This window comes from Amia ocellicauda, chromosome 17, assembly GCF_036373705.1.
Source record: "Amia ocellicauda isolate fAmiCal2 chromosome 17, fAmiCal2.hap1, whole genome shotgun sequence".
Lineage (NCBI taxonomy): Eukaryota > Metazoa > Chordata > Actinopteri > Amiiformes > Amiidae > Amia > Amia ocellicauda.
In genome coordinates, this window is record NC_089866.1 from 27,612,501 (window position 1) to 27,638,498 (window position 25,998).

Here is a 25,998-nt window from a genome sequence, read left to right on the forward strand (position 1 = left end):
ACTTGCATTTACCCATGGCTGAGCCTGCATTGCTTGCTCGCAGTCGTGTTCTTGTAAGTATTGGACGTTGCGGAAATGGTCATTGTTGTGGGATATAACATAGTGGTTAAAAAAAAAAAAAAACTGAACAAAAAATAGACACTCATTCATTCTGCCCCAGATTAAATGTAATGCCTCCCCTCCTACAAAACAAGGAATTTTAATATTTTTAGACCTTGAATATCAAAAACTAAATTTAAGATGTTTTAAGACTTTTAAAGGATCCATGGGGACCCCATTTTCTATTTTTTGTGTGCATGACCCAAGGTTATTGATGGTAAGTTTCACCACTAGTTTGCAGCGGGTGAGTGAGTTCTTAGCTTGTATCAATTGGAGGATGAAATGCCGTTTTCATGTTTTCACTGCTACTAAAATTTATATTATACACCTCTGCTTACAGAACATTTATTTTGAAATGTGAAAAAACTACTGATCTAAATTTGTAAAAATAATTTCAACACTTTTATCCCCACCACGTATTACATTTGATCCTTATTTTAAGTTTTTAGAGTATGTCACCATTGACCAAAGTTCTAAAAAGCCAAGAATCCCCGAAAATTGAAATCTCCAGACTCCACAGTGATTTACAGTTATAGTTATTTAGCCTAACTGTAGCAAACCTTTATTTTGTGTGATTCTCCCCCAATGCTCAAATCAAATTATTACTTAATATACAATGTCGTTACTGTTTAACACATGTAAAGTAACTAACCAAATTGAATCAGATATTGAAAGTTATATACATACATTTCTCTCTGGGATGAACAGAAATGCTTGTACATTCCACTCCCACATCACTCCCCGAGTAACGGCAGAGAATTTTAGAACTGCTCAAAAGGTTCAAACCTGTCATGGTTGCTAGGCCTACACAGTGAGGGAAAAAAGTATTTGATCCCCTGCTGATTTTGTACGTTTGCCCACTGACAAAGAAATGATCAGCCTATAATTTTTAATGGTAGGTGTATTTTAACAGTGAGAGACAGAATAACAACAAAAAAATCCAGAAAAACGCACTTCAAAAAAGTTATAAATTGATTTGCATGTTAATGAGGGAAATAAGTATTTGACCCCTTCGCCTTAGTACTTGGTGGCAAAACCCTTGTTGGCAATCACAGAGGTCAGACGTTTCTTGTAGTTGCCCACCAGGTTTGCACACATCTCAGGAGGGATTATGTCCCTCTCCTCTTTGCAGATCCTCTCCAAGTCATTAAGGTTTCGAGGCTGATGTTTGGCAACTCGAACCTTCAGCTCCCTCCACAGATTTTCTATGGGATTAAGGTCTGGAGACTGGCTAGGCCACTCCAGGACCTTAATGTGCTTCTTCTTGAGCCACTTCTTTGTTCCCTTGGCTGTGTGTTTTGGGACATTGTCATGCTGGAATACCCATCCACGACCCATTTTCAATGCCCTGGCTGAGGGAAGGAGGTTCTCACCCAAGATTTGACGGTACATGGCCCCGTCCATCGTCCCTTTGATGCGGTGCAGTTGTCCTGCCCCCTTAGAAGACAAACACCCCCAAAGCATAATGTTTCCACCTCCATGTTTGACGGTGGGGATGGTGTTCTTGGGGTCATAGGCAGCATTCCTCCTCCTCCAAACACGGCGAGTTGAGTTGATGCCAAAGAGCTCGATTTTGGTCTCATCTGACCACAACACTTTCACCCAGTTCTCCTCTGAATCATTCAGATGTTCATTGGCAAACTTCAGACGGGCCTGTACATGTGCTTTCTTGAGCAGGGGGACCTTGCGAGCGCTGCAGGATTTCAGTCCTTCACGTCGTAGTGTGTTAACAATTGTTTTCTTGGTGACTATGACTTGATCCTCCCGTGTAGTTCTGGGGCGATTCCTCACCGTTCTCATGATCATTGAAACTCTACGAGATGAGATCTTGCATGGAGCCCCAGACCGAGGCAGACTGACAGTAATTTTGTGTTTCTTCCATTTGCGAATAATCGCATCAACTGTTGTCACCTTCTCACCAAGCTGCTTGGCGATGGTCTTGTAGCCCATTCCAGCCTTGTGTAGGTCTACATTCTTGTCCCTGACATCCTTGGTCAGCTCTTTGGTCTTGGCCATGGTGGAGAGTTTGGAATCTGATTGATTGATTGATTGCTTCTGTGGACAGGTGTCTTTTTACAGGTAACGAGCTGAGATTAGGAGCACTCCCTTTAAGAGAGTGCTCCTAATCTCAGCTCGTTACCTGTATAAAAGACACCTGGAAGCCAGAAATCTTGCTGATTGATGGGGGATCAAATACTTATTTCCCTCATTAACATGCAAATGCATATAACTTTTTTGAAATGCGTTCTTCTGGATTTTTTTGTTGTTATTGTGTCTCTCACTGTTACAATACACCTACCATTAAAATTATAGACTGATCATTTATTTGTCAGTGGACAAACATACAAAATCAGCGGGGGATCAAATACTTTCTTCCTCTCACTGTATATATTTTGAAACAATATTAATAATATATAATTCACTTAAATCAGCTTATCAGTTTATCGAAAAACACACTATTTTTAATACCCTTTTGCCTTGTAGACACCAGGCTCACCTGAAGGCAGAGTCTAGGGTCGCAACTACGTCACGTTTGTATACATAACCTCGTTTTGAAACCCGGCAGCCCTGTCAATATGGTGCTGCGCGTACAGAGAAAAAGTGAGCTGAAACACGTACAAAATTATGAATTTCTTTAAAATTGAACATATTCTGGGTCAGACGCCTAGTAGTATGTAATTGTAATATATACAGCTAAAAGAATTAAGATTAAAAAAAAAAAAATGGGTTGCAGGTCCCTTTAATGTTTAATCCAAATTGCACCCTATTATAATTTAAAGCTTTTAATTTCTGATATGCATGCTTAAACATTCTGCAACACTTTAAAAACAACAACTTACCACTGGACTTCCACCTAAATCTCCACCGAGCTGTAATCAAGAGAAAACAAATGTTGGGAGGCTCTGGCTCAGAATTATTTACAGGAAGATACCACAGAAAACTGTATTGGCATGAAAGTCACCAGATATTGAAGAAAGCTTTAGGATGGCAGAACAATGAAGGCCAATGTTCACTGAAAATGCGGTCTTACTAGACTGGTAAATGATAAGACAAGAAAGAAAAGATGACAGAAAAATAAAAACAGTGAGCAAAGGAGACATGTCTAACAATGAATAGATAAAGGTTTTAAATGTTCTTTTATCAGAAAATGAGGGATTAATGCAGAATTTCTGAATAAGCAAAAACAATAAGAAATGCAATTAAAAGAAACATCTACATTTGTGCATTACTGGAATCTCTAATTAATATGGCAGGATTCGTACAGGTTAATGTGAAACAAAGCCCAAATCAAGAACAGAACCCAGATTGTTAAGGAGTAAAATATAATAGAGATAAGCTACTACTACTACTACTACTACTACTACTACTACTACATATCTAAGGTGACAATTTAAATAGGATTAAGCAAATTAATTATTAAATTATTTGTTTGCGATATGCAGATTATGAAGTGCATTGCTTATGCATGGCTGCTTCTCAGCAACTGGTGGTTAAGAGGGCAAGAAGCACAGAAGCGCACCGAAGACATACTGTCCGACCCTCTTCTTTCCATGCTTATGGTTTTGTTGTTAGATTTTATGTTCATTTTGTTAAAGACTGTGGGCACAGATCGGTGTTTCTTGGTAAAGCACATCACGACTTCTACAGCATTTGAAAAGCTGCTGGGGGTGAAGTGAGCCCCACAAATCACAGAATGATCTGTTGATCAGAGAAAATCCTCTTTTATATGTTTGCAAAAATGTAACCTTAATAAAATCGGCTTATTTATGGGATCTTTTGTGTTCCACTTGTGATGTCGCTACTGAAAACTTTTCCCGATTTGGCAGCGCAAGAAAAACAAAAAGCATTTGAATCAACAGCACCATTTTTCAAATGCATTTTTCTTATATTTAGATCGCAAAACAATACATATATATTAGAATGGTATTATAATAGTTTATGGATATATAGTTAGTCTTTTAATAAATACGAGGGTTTTGGGCTTTAAACGGTGCATTTTAAATACTGTTCTGTTGAGAAATTAGGTCCATCTGATCATACCTTAATGATTCACTCACATCAGCCTATGTATGCCTAGCAGACAAAATAGGAACTACATGTACCATCTCCATTATTGTATTTTTAGAACTTTTAAAACATTTTTTTTGGTTCTCTCAAATCACCCTTCGGGCCAGACTAGACCCCTCGGCTTCTTTTAGTTTCTTTAAGTTTTTGCTAATTCAGTATATTTTATTTTGATTTCAATACTTATGGCGCTAATTTGATACCATAAATCTAATTCCATAGAAAGAATGGAATCAAGAATCCAATTATCAATGATCAATACTCATCTTAGCAGAACACATGGAGCATTGCACATAACCAAGTTATCTTAGTAACCAGCAAATCTAAACCTTTGCAAATTCATATGACTAAGATAATACTGTATGAGGTTGCATTTTCTTTTTTTTTTTTTTTTTTTAGGATTTAGAGATTGAAAATATTAAATTAAAACCACACAAACCTTTTTCAAATTTGGATTGGATGTTATGAAAGCATGAACAAGTTTCGCCACAATAACAGAAAATGGAAATGCTTTTCCAGATGCACTACACCAAATATTTTAACCCCCTCCCCTCTGAACCCATCAATTACCGCTTCTGTGTCATCCCCCATCTTTGGGGTTGAAGAAAGAGGAAAAACGTGAGCGTGAAATAGAAAAAAAAAGTTAGACATAGCAGGCCAGAGAACATGCTTTCACTATCAGCCAGGCTCCTGATAAATGCATCAACCTTTACGGCCACTGCAGTATTGAAAAGGGCAGCCCTTCTTATAAAGCAAAAGCACAAAACAAATGTGGCACCAGTGGAAGATTATATTGTAAAATCCCTGCCAGAACATTTTCATGGTTACATTTACTTTGGGGGCTTACCCTAAGTCTCAGGGGGCTTACCCTATGGCATGCATTCATAGTTTCTCTGTGTAAATCAACAGCACAAAGAGCTTTGGCAACAAAATCTAAAATTAGCAGTGGGAGGTACCAGGCTGTCCAGCCCACCACCCAGCAGGTCCATGGCACCCATCTGCATGGCCGACGTAGGGGCAGGGGTGCCGCCGCTGGTAGGTGGGCCCAAGTCCAGATTAAGCAGGTCTCCCAGCAGGTCTCCCTGGGAGGGGATGACAGCCGGAGATGGCTCAGAGGTCTGTCCCCCTGCTGGGGCTGCCTCCGGGCTCTCGGTACTCTCATTCCTGCAAAGAGACAAAGATCAGTTGAAAGGTGCTGATCTGCAGAAACCTATTCATCCTGTAATTCAGAGGTTTTTGAAGGAGATTCCAGAACTTTCTAAAGCAAAAGAACTTTCAGGTGAAGCGTTTCCCTCAAATCTCCCACAAAGTCATGTGAACAACAAGGAATTAGCAGCTAATTGACCGAAATGGACCCAAAGGATTTTATCTTGTTTGCAACATTTCACAGGTTCCATATCAAAAATTAAAAGCCTATTGTATACCTTAATTTGTGAAGATATTCTCACTGTTTGGAGTAAAATGTATTTGCAAAGCTGTAAGAAATGCTCCATTCATAAATACCTGGCCATTTGTAAATAAACTGAGGAAGTAACAGACATTACATTTTTAAAACCATTTAAGATTTAAGTCAATTATAAGTTACATAAGTAGTTTAGGAACCTGTTATTTTATTATTTTCAATTCTCTATTATTAATGATCTTGATTGGTTATTAAGCAATACTAATTTATTGAATATGTATATGCCTATTTATTACTAATTTCTTCAAAATATACATATTATGGGTGGGTTTCCTTTTTTTCCCCATACACACAGCCCCTTAAAATTATATGGTAACTTAGCAACAATACCCAATATAGCAGAACTGTATCCTAAAACAGGGCAAAATTCTGCCTATATTTAAGGGCCACAATTTGGATGAAATTGTAGTTATTACACGGAAAACCCCAAAAATAAACAGAAACAAAAGAATTAAGAAAAGGAAAAACTCCATATTTCCAAAAAGGAGGGGCAAAATAAAAGGAACACCAAAAATGATTGTCCCCAGTAAAACATGATACAGCAGTGTTTTTGACCTTCACTTAGAATTAACCCAACTCAATCTGGTTAAGACAAAGATTGACAGAATGGATAACCATAAAAATTACCAAAAGGAAAAAACACGCTTCAAAAAGGAAATACCAATTTGGGACGGCTAGTTCAAATTGCAAATAACCCAAATCAGAAGTTATTAGTATCCATGAACTGTGGTGAATCACCCTTTTTCCGTCCAACACCATTCAAAATCGGAGGCAGGCGCGATTAGTAAGCAAACTTGAGCAAAACGTCCGATCCAAGAGACAGTTCTTCCTTCTACCACCAGACAGTCACTGTACTGTTCGCACAGTTATCAAGTTGTTACGACCCGTCGATGCTCGAACAGTCCACAAAAGAAGAAAGAAAAAATGTTCCACCCAGATGATGATAACTTTTTCCAGTTAGTCATACAATGTTTGAACATAAAATCTAAGCCACCTAGCCAATCCAACCCACAGGAAAGGTAAAACATTTCACAGAAAAAATACGGAAAAACTCCAATGCACAGCAAATAATTAATCTTCTTTAAGACGTAACTGTGACTGCTGTACATCGTAAGTAAAAACAATACACATGGAGACACGATTAGTCTGCCTTCTGAGCAACTCAGCAAGAAGTATGGACACAAAAACAGTCCCGCAAGCCTACAAGTCCCAAGTAATAAAGTAGCCAAAACGTTTGTTTCAACCGGTCACGCAGAAGGTTGTCCTCAACAAACTCCGGATGAAAGCGCCTTGCTTGGTTTGCCTTCCACTCGGGATGATAGCTGCAAGGAAATGCAAGTCGCTGCTTGCTTCACAGCACCCTGGAACTCACTGACAAGGTACACCATGTATTATTCCTTTTGTTTTTCCTTTAATCATGAACAATCAAAATGAGAGGAAAAAAAAATGCGAAACAGAATAACTAAACAAAACGTGACCACTGCCTCAATACGGAGTAGGCCATGTTGTGGCATTTGCTCACACCCAAACTGTCCAGCACCCCCTACTGTGTCCTCCAACACACATTTCACCATTTATATACTAAGGCACGCATCGGCACAGCTTCCTGGATTTTTAATATCTAAGTGAACCATGCAGGGAAGCATTCAAGGGAATAGACTCTGGCAAAAGATATAAGATTCATGAAAACAATGAGACCAAATCATGGTATTAAATATTTAGCTTGCAGGAGTAAAGGCCAGGGTATAAGCAGAATACAAATCAGCACTCACGATCCATTCCTGGGCGGTAGGCGCTTATGCTGCACCCCACGGCTGCCCTCCACAAAAGCACTGGGAGGCTTGTGGTAAACAGAGGCCAGGGTGCCAATGTGGCAGATGAGCTCATCTAGCAGAGTGGGTTCAATCAGGTCAGTTTCCTCTGAGATCAGGGGCTTCTCAGCCAAGACCACCTCCTTGGCTGCCACTGGGTCCGTGGAGAGCAGACGCCAGTAGATGTAACCACGGTCCCTCAGATCAGGGTTGTCCGAGTCCTGCACAGAGGAAGGAAGAGTTACAGGTGTCACCAGACGCTACTGGTGTATAGGGCTGTGCAATAGGACGATATATATTGTGTGATGATAGAAAAAACGTCTATCGTTTCATATTACGCTCTTTAGTTTATTTCGATGCGTCGAACTGAACTTGACACAGAATAACCAAAATAACCAAAAGATACTTTAATGCGCAAGCCCACACGTTCCGCCCCTCTCTCGTCACCGGGCTAAACTCGATCTGCAAGCACCCCCGACAATACGCCATCGCACCCCCCATCCCCGATAATTTAGATGTATATAATTTGTATAAAATTAAAGAATAATAAAGTTTGCATTTTAATAAATTGGAAAGCAATGCAAACAGATGCAGAAAGTTTAATTTTCTTTTTAAGATGGTGAAGTGGTACAACAGTTATTATTATTATTATAACTTTTTTTTTTTATTAACACGTGCTGTACCGTTAAGTAGAATCGAAATGCGACAGTCAGAGAAGAAATGTCCCTGTCTGGCAGATGTTAAATGCACCACTATAAACCCAGATGTGGTAAATCTACCTGAATCTATACCATTTTACAGCACATGTGCTGTGTGATTACTATTACTTGTGCACAAACAAAATGTCTGAAACTAATCCCATTAATATATTACTTAGCAATCCATTCCTCGGAACGTGTTCAGAATAAAAATAAAATAAATCTGAAAAGGTTAGGGCCTGATCTGACACATCAGCAGTCTTCAAAAGACAGGGGTAAGGAGTATGTCATGACATTTTCTGTCCTGGTACGAGAAAAGGTGGCTGTGTGGCAGCACTATGAGAAATTCACTGTTCTGCTTCGGTTTGCAGTTTGAAGGTGATATTAAGTGTAAATCAAGCTATACGATTAGATACAATCAGAAATTCAACTATTTATTAAAGATGGCCACTATCGACAAGTGAATCTCGCATTTGCTAGTTTAAAAAACAGAAGTTATTGATTTAATTTTAAAGTCTGTACTGTTGATTGGCTCGCTATGTAGCTGTAATGAAGACTGATGGGAGGGTGGGATTTGTTATTTCTTGTCTGTGATTGACTATACTAGAATGTAACTGGGCTAACAATGGTCGCGTTCGTGTAGCGCAGATTTCTGCGGATCTGCATGGCTCCACCAATGGGATAGGTGGAATTCTGCAGATCTGTGGAAATCTGCGCTACACGAAAGTGACCCCCGCCTCCTCCTCCCTCTCCCTCTCCTTCTCGTTTACTGGTGTGTTTATTGCTGTGCAAGCAAAAGCTAATGATAGTGATCTTTTGCTGTAGTAATTTAATTATAAATCAATACATTTTAATTTTGTCTGTAAAAAAAGTAATAAATAAACTGGTAAATTAAGCTGAAATGGACTGTAAGTAAACTATATACTCCAGTCTCATTACAGTATCAGTGTCAGTATCAGTATCTTGAGTGGCAGGTTCTAACCTCCCCCCCTTCCCCACATTTACCAATCCCCAATTATTTATAACCGACCTCACCCAACCCGCTTCCCCATCACATTTTCATCAGAATACAGAGCATGTACACCTCAAGTTCACCCTGGCAATCACGTTAATTAAATTAAAAGGTCACCAGGTCATCTGTGAGTCACCAGAGAGAAATCTGCCATAATATAAAATGACAAAAGCCCCTTACTAAACATTAACACAAAGAAATACAAAGGGTTACTTCGACTGCCAAAGTAAGGGAAAGACAGCCATGTTTCGGGAATATGCTATTTAGCAGGAGAGTTCCAGTTCTCCACTTGCTTTTTCAGCCAAGCAGGCTGCCCGGCAGGTAGGATGGTAGTTTCCACCTTTATTTGGAAGACTAGGTAAATACCTTTCCTAAAACCATCTTACATGGCAAAATAACATCTAAACCACAGTGAAAATGGGAACCACTGAGGTCATCCATGAAAATGTAAATAAATCCATAGTGATGTATTTTACCACTTTACCTCAGCTACCAGTTTAACACTTTTGTGAAATAATACTGAACATAAAAAATAATGACTCTCTCTAGTGGTCCATAACAGATCATTACATTACTTCTATGTTCCCCAGGGGAAGAATACCCAAACTATCAATTCTAAACTAAAGAAGAAAATCGCATTTAGATGACTGAAGAATATTCAAAGTAGAACTGATTAAGATTTAGTGTAATGGCTTGATTACTTAAATCCATCTTATGAAAAAGGGCCATATTACATTATATTGATCATTTCAGGACATTCACATAGGAAACTATGGCAAATAAAAGCTCTGCTCAAAGTTTCGGTTATTTTTTTATAACCCAACCCTGATCTGCACTTCTCCACAACTTTGTCCTGGACCTATTTGGACCTATATGGTACCGCTTGCTTGGTGGTGTTGCAGACTCTGGGGTCTTTCAGAACAGGTGTATACTGAGATCATGCAACACTTAGATTGCACACAGGTGTACTTTATTTAACTAATTATGTGACTTCTGAAGGTAATTGGTTGCACCAGATCTTATTTAGGGGCTTCATAGCAAAGGGGCACGCACCACTTTTCCATTTTTATTTATTTATTTTAAAACAGGTTATTTTTTTAATTTCTAATTTCACATAGATTTACTTGTCCACATTTCCAAACCACATTCAACAATTTTTGACTATTCGGTTTCATCCCTAATTTAAAACATTATATCCAGCATCAAGTTACCAAAGCTATCTGTGTAGCCTGACTGTGATATGTAGCCTAAAGTTATGTCGATTACATGAGCATTACTGTGAACCTTCTTTTCAATGCTCAGGAAAATTAAGTGTCCAAATGCAAACTTTGCCACTGATGTGTAGCAAAATCCTGTGGGAAATACTGCACATTTATAACCATATAATTAACTCCCAAAATATGTGCAGTAAAATTGAATTTTAAAAACAATTGCTTTAAAATGTGAAACTGAACTATTTCCACTGAACTGAAAACTTTAAAAACATTTAAAATTTAAAATTACAAACTTCAGTAATCCGGCAAAGTTGGATTCACCAGTGTGTAACTGCTAATTATCAGGAATAGACCTTCACATTGCAGCTCTACCAAATACCATGTATTCAATCCACTTTATAATCCACCTTTAACTTCTGCTTACCCTATTTGCATTTCAAACAGATTCCTTGTCATTATGAGGACTCCAATCAAGTAATACAGAGCAATGCAACTGTTTTACTTATTAGATTCTCCCTCAAAACATTCCGTTGCAGCACGTTTTTGGTCAATTATTTTATAATATATTTAATATATATTACCATGGGGTTTTTAAGTTCACTGTTCCTTATTGGAAGGTATATGATATGTGGGCTTGAGTTAAATTAGGTTAGCCATGCTTTACTGCATGCCTGTGCCCTTTCTGCCTGGAACATTTCCTAAAGGGCTAAAGATCTCCAGCTGTTTCCATTTGTGAAGGACTTCTAGTTCTCAAGGAACAAACTGTCTTTGGGGTTAAATTGCCAAATTTGTAGATGCATACTCTCAAGAAGGGAAGTTTTAGCTTGTCTACTGTGCATTCCATTTTCTTGGGTCTTATGAATTTCATTTTAAAAATGAACTTATGAAAATAAACTTGAATACAAGAGTAGTGTATATAATTCTATTATAAATAGTAACAAAAATAAAATCAGCCGGAGTAAAAACTAACCCTTTCTGAAGAACTTGATATTGACACCTCCTGGTTCAGAAGAATGCTGCAATATCATCAACCTTGCCTAGGGTAGCACATAAAAATTCCATAAGTATTGCTTTATTATTGTAAATCAGGATTAATTAATTATGGCTTAAGGTCCCCCTTAGGTCACCCCAGAAAATTAATACCTTATAATTGCTGTTCCGACAGATAACTATATCAGTAAGATTTAATGAATAAAATATTGTTCACTTTATGGTGACTGTTACACATACAGAGTCATACTAAAAGAAGTACCCCCTCAAACATAACAGAACTGTTCACACACATGGTATAAATACAGATCCACAATTTCGAAATTTAAAAAAACTCTGAAAAACGAAGGTGCATGGGGTCAGTTATGTATCAGCACTCCTAGCAGTCACACATGCATCAGGTGCTTTCTGATATGGTTCGCTTTTAAGTTTTATTGAACATTGGCTGCAAACAATATGAATGTTTGAATACGGGGTTCTGGGGTGTTATCGTAATATACAATACATATCAGGGTTGGGCGATATTAAAAATTACATATCGTTGATGACTGATATTCAAACATTGCGATATCCGCCAGGGGGGGTGATGCGCGCCTGCGGTGAATTAAGCCTTGCGCCTATATGTATTATATGACTTATTTGCATATATTTCAATGAATTTACATATATTTATTTTTGTGTGGTGACAAAATCTGCGTTTCTTTCTTCAATATAAAGCTGTGCTTAATTAATACCCTGCATGTGTGATAGAAACCAGTTTGTGGTGCGAGACAGTGGACTGGGTGTCCGTCAGGTTGATCACAGCTGTAGCGTCAATATTTCCATAGCAACTGCCTCTGAACAATCCTCTATGCAAGAGCATTACCTGTGGAAATACACTAATTGAGATTAATTATGGTCTTCCATGAGCAAGTGTGAAAATAAAGTGTCATTCTAAGTTTGAACCCTTGTAGCCTATCAAACAGGAAAATACATTTGGGATTTGTTTTCCTATCACAGCCATCTTTTTTATGATTGTAGGTTTTTTTAGGTTTGTAAAATTATTTAGTATTTTTATGATAGGAGAGCTAGGACGTTTGCATTGTTTTTTTTCTTTAAGTGACACATTGCTCTCTTAACACTCTGAACTGAAACTGGTAATTATAGGGAAACTATCTGTTATAGACCTCTTATTTTTTTTCTCTGCTTCAGAGATTCAGCTGAAAAGAACCATGTGCAGTTTGTTTACATCACATCTTTCCTGGCTGCTGCAACGTGCAACTGCAGAACATGGGGATGGTATTGACCAATGGAAAGGACATTACTATGGATCTGTCATCAGCCTAGAGATTTTTTTTTTTTTTTTCCCCCCACTCACAGATTCACCCTCTGAAAGCCCTGGAACCGTCAGTTGATAAGACAGGTGTCAGGTGTTTTTGCTATGAACCACAACATTCTTTGTAACTACAGATTCAAAAGAACTTCAGCTGAAAGTAGTATGCATGTATAATGTACTTATAAGGCAGTATTTGAGTGGAAAATGTGCTTCAGCACCCCACCCCTACTCCGAGACACAAAGCAAATTAAACAGATTATTGGCGATTATGTGCGTCATAATCCATGACTGTTATCATAGTTAATATAGGATGATATTGTCTATCGGCACAACCCTAGTACATATACTGCACTACCTTTCTGAAATCAGAAAAAAAGAATTCCGTAGTGTCTGGCTGCAAGGGTTTCGGATCAGGAATTATGAACCTGTATCACTCACTTTCAGCAAGCAATGTCATGTTTCACATAACTATATTGCGTCTTCTGTTTTATGTCCTATAGCTAGTCTTTCATTTAAAGCTGCTCATTTTAGTACATAATTCATTTGTGTAAGATCTATAACAACTACAAAATCCAGTGATCCAGCTGCCTAGCATTATCTCACCTGGGTGGCAAGACTGAGAACCTGCTGCACCAGCTCCTGGGTCTCTGTGGGCTTCTTCAGGAAGAGCTTCACAATGGCTGTAAGCAACTGGAGCTGCACCTACAAACAAGAACACAACATTTTAAAATTTGAATTTATATTTGTGATCCAGGAGTCACATTGTCTATTCCTAGAATGATCCCCAGGAGTCTGCATCAACAACATGGCTGTAGAGTTTGTTCCATACTGCCACAACTTAGTTTTAAGAGGTGTCGTTTCTGTCCTGAAGGGCTTTAAACTCAGTTTCCAATCGTGCCCCTGGGTCCTTGTGTGCCACTTGCTACCCAACTCCAATCTGTGGCATCTTCCCTTATCATTAGCAGGGTTTTGTGCAGCTATATTCATGTCAGATGGCCCACTAGGCCAGAAATCAGTGCCATCAAATATAAAAGGCTTTTTGTTTTGTAAAATACAAGCACCACAACCCAACCACCTCACCCCCCACTCTTCCCCTTTCATTCACTATGGCTCGGTCCTCTTTCTTGTAGATACGCATGGCATTTTCAATTTTCCAAATCAGTAGCCACAAGCCTTGTTTTGATGGTCAGTCTGAATATTTTAGTTTGAGGTCTATGAATAACTTCTCTCCTTTCATTGAGTACAATTAGGAATATACAATCTGTCCCAGGTAATTGGTTTGATTTCAGTTTTCCAAGTCACCGTAATTCAGCTTCCTCTATGTTGATATCAGTTAAACCAGGTAAGATGGCATTTCATGTTTCTTTGGTAAACACCAGAGTATACTACTAATTTAGAACATTTGCTCCACTTTGCTCATTGTCTATAATTACCCCATTACTATATTGTAGCAGTTTTACATCTTCACTTATTGTCCACTTGCTATTGTAGTTGGAAGAAGTATTTTGCATTCGTTTTAGCCCCCATAGCTATGTTTCTTTCAATCTCTTTTTGCCCATCTGATATCTGACTTTAGGTATTGTTTGATCTCTGTCCCATACAGCTGTCTCTATACAGCTTTTTCTTAAATCTTTTATTTTTTATTATTACTTTTGTGAATGTATTAAACCATTGAGTCAAAGTTATAATTGTGTTGATTCCTGAAACATGTGATTTTCATATATTCATACATTATTTATTTTAGTAGTAGATCATATTATAATGCTTTTTAGATCATCCAAAACATGAAAAGTAACAAGTAACACATCTTGCAAGGCTCTCAGGAGTTTGGTTTTCAAAAGCAGTCTGTACCTGTGTACTCTCATCATGGAATCCCTCCAGGAAGCTCTCCAGCAGCTCATCAGCGTTATCGATCCTTTCAGCGTATTCGCCCACGATCCAGATCATGGCGGCCCGGGCCTCAGGCTCGTCCAGGGAGTCCAGGTTCTCACACAGTGTGGCAATTACACTCTCATACCTATGAGTGGTGAAAGGGCATGGGAATTTGGTAAAAGGGTATCCTCAAACCTTAGATGAAATAAATCCCCATGAGTATAAATTTTAAGGCGATAGTACTTAATTTATGGGGTGTGAAATGAAAATCCGAGGAAGAAAATGTACACTATGATGTACAGTTTCTCTCGTTTGCTATATAGCCAGTGGGTCAAATTGTTTATTTAATCCAGCATGCTATATACACACACACACACACAAGTGGATGCTGAATAAAATTTGCATTTATTGGTTATGCACATACGTGAACACATCGGCATTGATCCACCCGTTAATAGATAATGCCTGCATAAGCGCTTCTGCACATAAATATTATTATTAACTAGCTATACAGCTGTCATCAATGGCAGCTTTGGTTTTTATGTATTTATTTTTTCTTCTACTCATATTTGCAACCACTATGAAGTACAGGCTTGTAGTTTTGTATCAGTGAGTATTAAAGGTCCTACACTGTGAGATGCTCTCCCGCGACTCTTCAGCAACTTTTTGCATTGGCATCTTGTGAACATTTTTTATTCATTCAGTCCCAGATTTTTCACACCCCTGATTTATGTATTTGAAGTTAAAACCAAATTCATGTACACAAATCCAAGTGCTTTGATATTGTCTGAAATATATATAAACATTAAATCACCATATGTAGAAAGCTAGAGCAAAGGCATCATGCTTCATATGCAAGAATCAATCAGAAGCCTTCAAGAGTGCAGTAAGGAGTTAAAAAAAAAAATCTTGTAGGACTAAGTGTACACCAGCCTTATTTACACCGAATAAGAAAGCAACACAAACAAGTTATGGTTTAATAAACATTTTGCTTTTAATTATAACGTTATACATGTATAATTAAGAAAAAGCCATAAATACAAATAGCACTACAGAAAGCGGGATGGTGAGGGTGTACCTACTTGTTAGGGTACTTGCGGAAAATGTCCTTAATGACAACGATAGCCTCCTGAACCACATAGTTGACCTTGGTCTGGATGAGATCAAGTAACGTGCTAACGCACCGTTCTGCTGATTGCTAGGAAAGTTAAAAATATACAAATATATATATATATATATATATATATATATATATATATATATATACACACACACACATACACACACACAAATATATATAAATATATAAATAAATAAATACATTCAAGTTTAAGTTACTCATACACTGGTGAAAGAAAAAAGGTCTATTTTGACCTCCAGTAAAACATGACCACTACATATGCCATACTATATTTGAAACAAAGCTGCAACTTATGTCTTTGTCTTACCCATCTTAAATATTGTATTTGCAGGTCTTTATTCATGATACATTAGGCAGCAAGTACAGCCGAGTGCCCTAACCCCTTTGAAAATAGTTTTGTTACTTTTTTAATTGCCTCCTTTTAGTTTAAGATTTTGCTTTTAATTTATTTTTTACAGATAACACTAGAAAGGAATGGGCAGAATATGTGCTGTATAAGACAATTTAAATCAATATTATAATGAACTACTAGGTACTACAAGATTTTTGTTACAGACAAGCAGTCTTTGAAAATTGTCTTATTTCAAGACCAAAAGTGGGTGTTCATTTGTTAGGGATGAAAAGATTCTGTATAGCAGTTTGATTCATTATTAATATTAGCAGTTGCATGTTATGGTACAAATAGTACATATGAAGGAAAACATAAGTATTTTAAATATTTTCACTCAAACTGACTGCAAATGCAAAACAATCTGCAAAGTTGCAAGCATTAAATATCCCACATCTTTCATTTAAACAGCATAAGCCCTATTATCGAAAACCGCTTTGAATCAAAGTTAGACCATAACTTTACAAATAAAACAAAATTAATTAATAGAAGTTGTACTTGCTTGAAGAATGTGAATGCCTAAATAGACATTTGGAGTAAACTAATTTTCTAAATGTTACACTGCACATCACTTAATAAGGCAAAGCTATACATAACTACAGAAGTTTCCTAAACAAAATTAAAAAGGAAACTAAATTTAAAATAAGTAAAGATTTTTATATATTATTTTATGGGCAACACCAGTTGCACATGCCATATAATTTCAGTACATCTGTATGGCATTGTTGGGCTCAGTTTCACTTCCAATCATTCCTTAACAACAGAGAAGTAAATTTTGTTATTTAGAAGTCTACAAAATGTGGGTCATATTTCTATACCTGAAAACTGAGTATGTAGTGCAATACCCAATACAAAAATTGGATTTTCTAAAAACAAATCACCTACCTCCACTTTGATGGCACAGCGGCCAATGGCTCGGACTGCCTTCCGCACAAAATCCACATCCACCTCTGTGGCATATTCCTTCAGCTCAGCCAAAACCTGAGAGGGGGTGAAAAATATTAACATGTTCAGTGGTTGACACACAAGTACAGAAAAGCACCAGATGGCCCAAATGGCCTACATAAGCTGGTAAACCTTTCGCATTTGTTGATGCTGTAAGAATATGAAAAGGAGGATTACCCTGAGGTGCAATATACCAGATAAACTATTTTAATAATCAGAAAGAAACACTTTGTTTAACACTAGATGCGGAGACAAATCTCAAACTACCTACAAACACCAAAGCGTAACTGGTAGCTATTTAACAGCTGTGATATGATAATCAAAGGCAAACCATCGCAAACCACACCAAAGACTGATCCTCAAATTGGAAGCTGTAGGCATTCAGGGTAATGTAAGTAGATGGATTATGAACTGGTTGATGTATAGGAAACAGAGGGTGTCGATTAGTGAAGTTGCTTCTAACTGGAGTGAGGTTGTTAGTGGAGTGAGGTTGTTAGTGGAGTTCCACAGGGATCAGTACTAGGGCCTTCGCTTTTTCTAAACTATATTAATGATCTGGACTCTGGGATAGTTAGCAAACACTAAAATAGGTGGCTCAGCAGATACAACCTCAGCAGCACAGGTTATTCAAAGGGAGTTAGATAATATTCAGTTGTGGGCTGACACCTGGCAGATGAAATTCAGTGTGGACAAGCACAAGGTAATATACAGGTAACAAGAATTTCCACTATTATTACACTATGGGAGGAATAGAACTAGATGAAGTAACTCATGAGAGACCTAGGAGTCTATGTGGACTCCTCACTTTCTCCATCCAAACAATGTGGGGACGCAATAAAAAAGGCAAACAGAATGTTAGGGTATATTGTCAAAAGTGTAGAATCTAAAAAAAGGGAAATAATGTTAAGACTGTACAATGCGCTAGTTAGAGCTCATCTGGAATACTGTTTACAGTTCTGGTCTCCACACAATCGCTGCTCTAGAGGAAGTTCAGAGGAGAGCTACCAGACTTATTCCAGGTTTGAAGGAAATGTCCTACTCGGAGAGACTGAGGGAACTGAACCTTTTCACCCTGGAATAGAGGAGACTACGTGGGGACTTGATTAAATTCTTCAAAATCATGAAAGGCATCAACCACATCAAACCAGAGGAGCTTTTCCAGATAACCAGGGACACAAATGGAAATTGGGCTTCAAGACAGAAAACAGGAGAGACAGAGAGTAGTCACAATCTTGAACTCCCCAGCGATGTGGTTGAAGCTGAAAATTTGGGAACATTTAAAAATAGACTGGATAGGATCCTTGGATTACTTAGTTATTAAAAGGATACCAAATGAGCATGATGGGTCAAATGGCCTTCCCCCATTTGTAAACACTTATGTTGTAATAAAACAAAATGTAGTTTTTAAATTGAAATACGAGTATAAAACATTGCTATAAATATCAAAACATTTTTTTTTTCTAAATGTGCACACTGCAGTCAAAACAAAAATACAATATGCAAAAAGCTCAAAAACAGCATATTTATAACTTTTTTGAAATGCGTTTTTCTGGATTTTGTTGTTATTCTGTCTCTCACTGTTAAAATACACCTACCATTAAAATTATAGACTGATCATTTCTTTGTCAGTGGGCAAACATACAAAATCAGCAGGGGATCAAATACTTTTTCCCTCACTAATATATATATATGTATATATACATACACACATATATACACTTTTTTTTTTTTGCCTCATAAGGAGTCATAGAACACCTACAGTTACATAATCTGCTAAATGAAGTGCGTTGCCTCTTACAGACTACAGCATTAGCCATGCCTCATAAGTTAATGCATTCCAGATGCTAATCTGCTGGTAGGAGGCTGAAAATGCTGTTACCTGCACACTGGGAGCACAATTTCTTTTTAAATGTAGCCTGTTGATCATGAGCCTTAGAGCGACACTATTGAAGATCAGTGGGATTTGACTTTAGAGTTGTAACTTGGGGAGGGGAAAAAAGCTATCCTATTTCCCCATCAATTGTTCCACATTTCAGCATTCTGCCTCAAGGCAACACAGTTTCCTTCTGGTTTGAGAGATAAATCACTCAATGCTTTTTTAAGTTCTTCAATAAGAACATACCCATAAGTGTATCCAATAAAAGTCTGTCTTGAATCTTCTGCAGTGCTTGGTACAACTGTGGAATCTAAAACAATTTAGTGATTCAGTATGTCGGCAAATTGATTTTCTATTGTGAGCTTTTAGTTTTATTAATGATGCCGAAAGAAAATAAATTTGTGAGATAAAAGGACCATCACAGTTGTGTAAGTGCACAAAAGTGGATCAGAAACATTTGTTTATAGCAGCAGAGTAATGAAGAAATAAAAGTTCAAAAATTCAAAAGAGGTCAGAGTCATTGGCAAGCAGATGCCAAGTTATGTTTTTTAGGGAAGCCAAGTGTGCTGGCATGCAGTTCTGAGGGGCTGGTTGAAGTTTTTCAGGGATACTGCCTATATGCTCCTAACTGAAATGAGGCTCGACAAGCAGAATACAATTTTGCATCAAATAATGCCCTTCAGCAAAACAATCTGAATATGAACTAAATTAGGTCTGCAACAACTAATCAATGAAATCGATTACGTTGATTATTAAAAACCGTTGATAACGAATTTCAACGTCGATTAGTTGGGTTTACCGGGGCACAGCTACTAAAAAAAAAAAACTTTAAAGACGGCGCCGGTTGCAACTACAACAGCGGAAAGTCGTGAAAGTCTTCTCAAGTATGGGAGCACTTTACACTGAACACTGCAAAGAAGACGGTTTGCTGCAACATGTGCAAAGCTGAACTCACATGGTGCGGGAGCGCGACAATAATGCATGAGCATCTGAAGAGAAATCACACTGGAGCCATGATGACAGGGGATGAAGACGCTCAGCTGGTACAGGCAGTGGCACTGGATCTGACATGTCATTTATAGTCTGACATCCGAAAAGATGTCCGTCAACGACAAATGAAAAAAACTAATGGAAAACATTTGAGTTTTGTTTTGAGTTTACAATGGGGCTGCTGAAGAAATAAGGAGCTTTTACATAATTTTTACAAAATATGTAAAAAAAAAAAAAAAACTACACCTCACCATAAAGACACAAAAGCAGAGTGCAAGCGTTAAACTACACCGTGTAGTTTACATCGCTTCTAAATCTTTTGTAGTCTATATTTATTTGCTCTGTTGTATAGTTAGTTATTCGTGGATAGACATGCAGATCATAAGCTTTTCCAATCCACGTCTTCCTCTCGTGTTTTATTGTCCGATGTACTTTTTAACCAACACAAAATCAGATCGAATCGAACTCGTTTCAGTCTGTGAGCAAGGTGAGAAAGGAAATATGAACACACTCGTGTTTTTCTATTTTCACGCAAGTTATGATTGTTTGCATCACCCAGTGTGCATATAAATGTAAATATTGTGCTCATCTCATTTCAGGAAAAAAAAAAAAAAATCTACCTCCACAGTCCAATATTGGACTGCCGTGGAAGCTATTTGATGTAGAAAAGCCTGTAAACACTGAATTTAATGTTTACTTTATTTTTCATTATACATCAAAAGAGTTTAGCACATTTCAAATTGAAGAGTAAAACAGCTTTGTGTTTTGAGGTCAATGTAAAAACAACTTTTACACTATATGCAATAAAGCCCTTTATTTTTTGCACATATATTTTCGATTGGTTTTATAACTGCCATCTCAAGTTGTTATAAAGAGCATTATGCAAAATGAGGAAAAACTCAAAACTTTAATAAAACACTTGCATTTAAATGCTGGAATTATTCTTATCCGATTAATTGATTAATCGAAGCAGTAATCGACAGATTAATCGATTAGCAAAATACTAGTTTGTTGTAGCCCTAAACTTAATGTAATCGTTTCACCAATAATATTAATCTTACATGCCACAATGACCAAGTCATTTTTTCTCAATGCAGTAAAAACAATTATATACACTACCGGTCAAAAGTTTTAGAACACCCCTATTTTTAATTTTTTTATTGAAATTTAAGCACAGTTCTTAAGTAGTTTCCTACACCATCAAAAGGCACTTGGAAACTGGAGGAAACTGACAGGAAGAGGTCTGGCAGACCTAAAAAGCCACAACAGAACCGCTTGTGTGACAGGCGGCTCAAAGGACAAAAGCTTCAAGCACAGCTTAACACTGGTCAAAGCAAGCTCAATTTCAACTGTGAAGAGAAGACGTCGAGCTGCAGGTTTGACAGGTCAAGTGGCAGTAAGAAAGCCATTGTTAAGATGGCAAAATAAGAAAAAGAGGCTTGCCTGGGCCATGAAGCACCGCCAGTGGACTACCGAAGACTGGAACATGGTCACATAGACCAAGTAATCCAAATTTGAAATCTTCGGATCATCTCGCAGGGTTTCTGTATGCCGTCGAGTAGGTGAAAAGATGGTTCCTCAGTGTGCGACACCAACTGTCAAACATGGAGGAGGTGATGGTCTGGAGCTTTTTTGCTGGATCCAAAGTCAGCGACTCTGAATCAAAACGGCTACCACAGCATGTTGCAGGGCCATGCAATACCCTCTGGTATACGCCTAGTTGGTCAGGGGTTCATCCTACCGCAAGATACTGACCCAAAACTTACCTCCAGGCTATGTCAGAACTACCTTAGAAGAAAAGAACAAGACTGTAGGCTTCAAATCATGGAATGCCAGAACAGTTTCCATACTGTTGGTTTGGTTGTCAAGCTGGTTTGGGAAGAACTGGACAGAAGGGTAAAAGCAAAGCAACCTACAAGTGCAACACATTTATGGGAAATTCTGCAACAGTGCTGGGAAGAGCATTCCAATATTTGATTTCCATTGTAGAAAGAATGCCACAAGTGTGTTTGGCTGTTTTATCTGCAAAATGTGGCCACTTTGAGTGAAAAAATAAGATGCTTTTGTTGAAAAATAATTCATGGAATCATTTTGTTTATCTCCAATTGTTTATTTGCTCCATGATTTAATTTCAGAGTACATTGAGACATTAAAACTGTGTAAATTTCAATAAAACCTGGAAAAATTGAGGTGTTCTAAAACTTTTGACTGGTAGTGTATATACACACATACAAACATATACACACATATATATCATATACACAGACAATTTTCTCTCAGATTTGTTCTGCTGTTGAAACTGTGTATAGACAAACTGTGATATGTAGAATGACAAAATGTGTAAGAATTGTGTTTTTGGAGGGTGAAGAGTTGACAAGCCCTTTACAAGACATGATCTGGCACACACCTGAGCAATATTGGCCTGAGAAGCCAGACGGATCATGATGTCCAATTTCTCCAGCTTGACATAGATGGGGTCGTTGTACTTCACAAAGAACACCTTCATCTCATGTTTGAGGATCTCTGGCCTTTAGAGACAAGACAGAGGGAGGGAATATGAGGCTGAACTTTTAATAGTTGGGGTTTTGAAAACTAGAACACTTGTTGAACTGGTAAAGAGTGTTCTCTGGTGTTACAGCATACAAAGGGAAGAGAATGGAGCCTAACTTCGTCTATTGCAGCTATGGTTTTGACAGTATGGAATTACCAAGATCAGTACCTGAATCATTTTAGAATCCCTTACCGTTTCTGTACTATGAGGTTGATGTTACGCAGGGCCACGTATTGCAGTTCAGGCTCCGCTGAAAGCAGAGTGACCAGAGGGGGAGCTAACTTCTTCAGGAGTGTGCCATAATAATCCAGGTCCTTGGGAAGCATCTCCATGAATTTCATAAGCACCTTGACCGCAGACAGTACAACAGCCGAGTTGGCATGAGACAGTCGAGGGGTCACACGCTCACAGATACTGGATAGGGAGGAGAGATACAAGTAAGAGCACTCAGGGAGCTGCAACCGGTGCTATTAAAGTGTAATATAACCGGAGCAGCAGAGACCAAAGCCAGAGGTCATAACTGGAAATCAAGTTTAGCTCAAGAACATCCTCATACAGAGGTGTAAATATATTGAACAAATTGCTGCCTAGCTAATGAAGGTTTATTTAATCTAAATTTAGCTACAAGCAACCAGACAAGCACAACCATTCACGCAACCATTTGTTCGTAACATCCTTATTAATTCAAATACAGCCTTAAAGAACCAATACTCTTCAGTAAGGCTGAGAATTAATGTTTGTAGATGGGTTTGCCGCTTTCTAGGAAATAATGATTGTCAGGTTGAGGTTGAAAAACAGCTGATTCAATTGATCAGAATCGAGCAGGGGCAGACAGCTGTATAGAGTGAAGTAAATCTGATATGACATTTGCACCAGGTGTGCAGATACTTATCTTTTTGTTCATATATTCCATTTATAAATGACCAAATAGCTTCCATGCAATGGCATTTTTAATATATGATCTTGAGGTTGTTTTTTACCCCAAGCCTATGCTTAATTTCCAGTTGCAAAAACACATCTCTACCAACATTTTCAAGAACTTGTAAACGATTCACTAAAGAATATCCTCAGTCACTATACATGTAATAAAACCAATTAAAAGTCACGAAGTTCACTGAAAAACAATTATTCAATATAAACAAACAAACACTGATAGATTTTATAACATGAAACATCTGAAATTCCATTTTACTGATATTTTGACCTTCACATTCCCAAAATACAAATGTTTTTGCATGATGGCTCCACAAACTACACTGCCTTATTAACATTGCGAAGCTTAAAAAAAAAAAAAAAAAAAAAAAAAAAAAAAAAAACTGAATATTAATTAACTATAATCCAATGGTGAGCAAGGAGGGTGGAGTTTGTTGGATGAAGCAGGATTTCGTAGCTGACCTCTGGGACTCGCGGTCATCACGGGGGGTGTAGTTGGCTAGGCAGTCCAGGATGAATATCTGGCCCCACTCTGTGCACTCATTGAGGGCTGTCAGCAGCTTGTTGATGGACTGGGGGTTGAGGTCCAGCAGGTTGCTGTTTGGGTGGGACTCTGCAATCTCCGAAAGAGCAGCCACAGCATTTGCCACCACCTGTAAGACAGACCAAAATAACCTATACATTCTTTGAAAACCTCATGAGCAAAGGCATTTAGTCAACACAATACAGCATAGTAGCATACAGTATAGTAGGTTATTTTTTTTCCCCATATTACAGATCTATGGAGGATGTAAATTACATACATGAAAAGTATCTCCTTTCTTCTGTTTGCGGTAGGTAAAGCAAATCCCTGCATCCATTGCACCATCCTTGTCATAATGTCACAATGTGTATGAACTGGCTGCACTGAATATACAGTGTTACTGGACACTCACTACCTCAGAGTAACAGGACACTCACTGACAAATAGTTTACTTTATGATAAACTAAATAACACTTTGAAAGCTAATTGCAAAGTACAAATCAGACCAGGGTGTGTGTTTTATCGGTACGAAGCTTGTCAGTGTGCGAGGTTTGATCCGACTTGACATTTCTTTAATTGTTTTGTTAGTCACTCACTCGTTAATTCTGCTTTGAGATCTCATTGAAACATATCTGACGTGAAGTGCCTGCTACACAACCTGAATTTATTGGACCTTTCATACGACTGAATGCCATCAAGAAATGTGTTGAGCGGTCCGACGTTAGTACCCATGTTGGCAGCCCACTGACTGGCAAGTTGACGACGATCTTTTGGGAAGGGGAATAATTTTACTTCCTCTTCATCATCTTAAAAATCAATCACTTTGGCTTTTTGACGGTAAACTGCGTTCAGCAAAGAGCCACACCACGTGGCATGTTTGTTACACAGACAGTGAGTACCACTGCCTGAGCAGCTGTCAAGTGTCAGAGAGACACAGCCTCACCACACTGGCCGTACTGACAGAGAAAATGGCAGCCGTCTAAGTGGTTAGAAATCACGGTTTTCCTAAATACATATTCACATTGCCATATTGAAAATATATACAGCAAACAATCAAGATTAAAAAAAAAAAAAAAAAGTTTACAGGGCAAAATACACCCCAAAATGTTTTATTATTCTTCACACAAAATCTATATTCTACAGCCAAGTTGTAATTACTATTACCTACAGAAGGGAAAATAATCTGGTTTAATATTTATTACAAGAAATAATTAATCAGTTAAAAAAACCTGAGAAATATTAACATAGAGCAAGATTTTATTCCAATGCAACATGTGAAGGTGACCGTTTCAATCTCAAGAAAGGTTCCCAAGGACATACGCAAGTCTGGCATTTAGGATAAATAAATTACACTAGTGAAGTCCACTAGAAAGTATGTGCTTTACGTTTCCTTCGATACCATTTGAAATTTACAAAGGTTGAATAAAAAGTACACTTTTTGGGGAATGTCAGTACATATGTAAAAATTTACATATTAAAATAAATGACATGTACATAAAAAAATAAAAAAAACATTGGGTACTTCAGAGAAGAGTTAATTCACGGATTACAGAAATGTTATCCTGTTGCCATCGATATTAAATATCACTAAAATCTTGAATTGCTAACCAGTCTAATTTATTATACATTAACAAAAGGAGTACATTCCCAGTAAAACCGCTCTCATTTTTAACTAAAATAACTACTGTTGTTTTCAATATTAATAGTACATATCAATAGTTAAAAAAAGGGTACTTGTCTGAAGAAAGAAAAAAGCTAAGGAAACTCTTTAAAATGTGGCAGACACCTCTTGATTGATATAGCGCAGTCAGTGTAGAGCTTTACTATTCACACAGCATTTTTGGTACACAGGGCATTTTGTAATCTGGCTCAAGAATTACACAAGCTTCTTGAATTTGAATTCGGTATCCTGGACAATTGAAATCGGGTCCATAGCCTTTACCCAAGATTGCGAAGTCAATATCCATGTGACAGAAGCTCAAGCTCTCAGTTGTTGTTTTCATATTTTTTGGATCAACGCATACAATACAGATCTCACAGGAAACTGTGTTAGAAAGTGTGCAATAAAAAAATTAAATGTTTGAACACTAGAATAAATCCCTTGTACCCATCA

At 37.7% G+C, this 25,998-nt stretch overlaps 1 protein-coding gene across 6 annotated transcripts in view; it reads right to left on the reverse strand.

Annotated features, from left to right (window-relative positions):
• The window catches only part of ap1b1 (adaptor related protein complex 1 subunit beta 1), a 104,001-nt gene that overhangs the window by 57,409 nt on the left and 20,594 nt on the right, over positions 1-25,998 (reverse strand). For 4 of the 6 annotated variants that reach the window (XM_066689634.1, XM_066689637.1, XM_066689632.1 and 1 more), the window contains exons 6-16: positions 23,825-24,015; positions 22,622-22,843; positions 22,286-22,406; positions 16,953-17,048; positions 15,621-15,736; positions 14,518-14,683; positions 13,270-13,368; positions 7,399-7,658; positions 5,121-5,328; positions 4,735-4,755; positions 2,940-2,969 (exon numbers count right to left, since the gene is read on the reverse strand). In XM_066689634.1, coding sequence (XP_066545731.1) covers positions 2,940-2,969; positions 4,735-4,755; positions 5,121-5,328; positions 7,399-7,658; positions 13,270-13,368; positions 14,518-14,683; positions 15,621-15,736; positions 16,953-17,048; positions 22,286-22,406; positions 22,622-22,843; positions 23,825-24,015 — 1,530 coding nt within the window. The remainder of the gene's footprint in view (positions 1-2,939; positions 2,970-4,734; positions 4,756-5,120; positions 5,329-7,398; positions 7,659-13,269; positions 13,369-14,517; positions 14,684-15,620; positions 15,737-16,952; positions 17,049-22,285; positions 22,407-22,621; positions 22,844-23,824; positions 24,016-25,998) is intronic. The other 2 variants (XM_066689635.1, XM_066689636.1) reach the window with 2 other exon arrangements.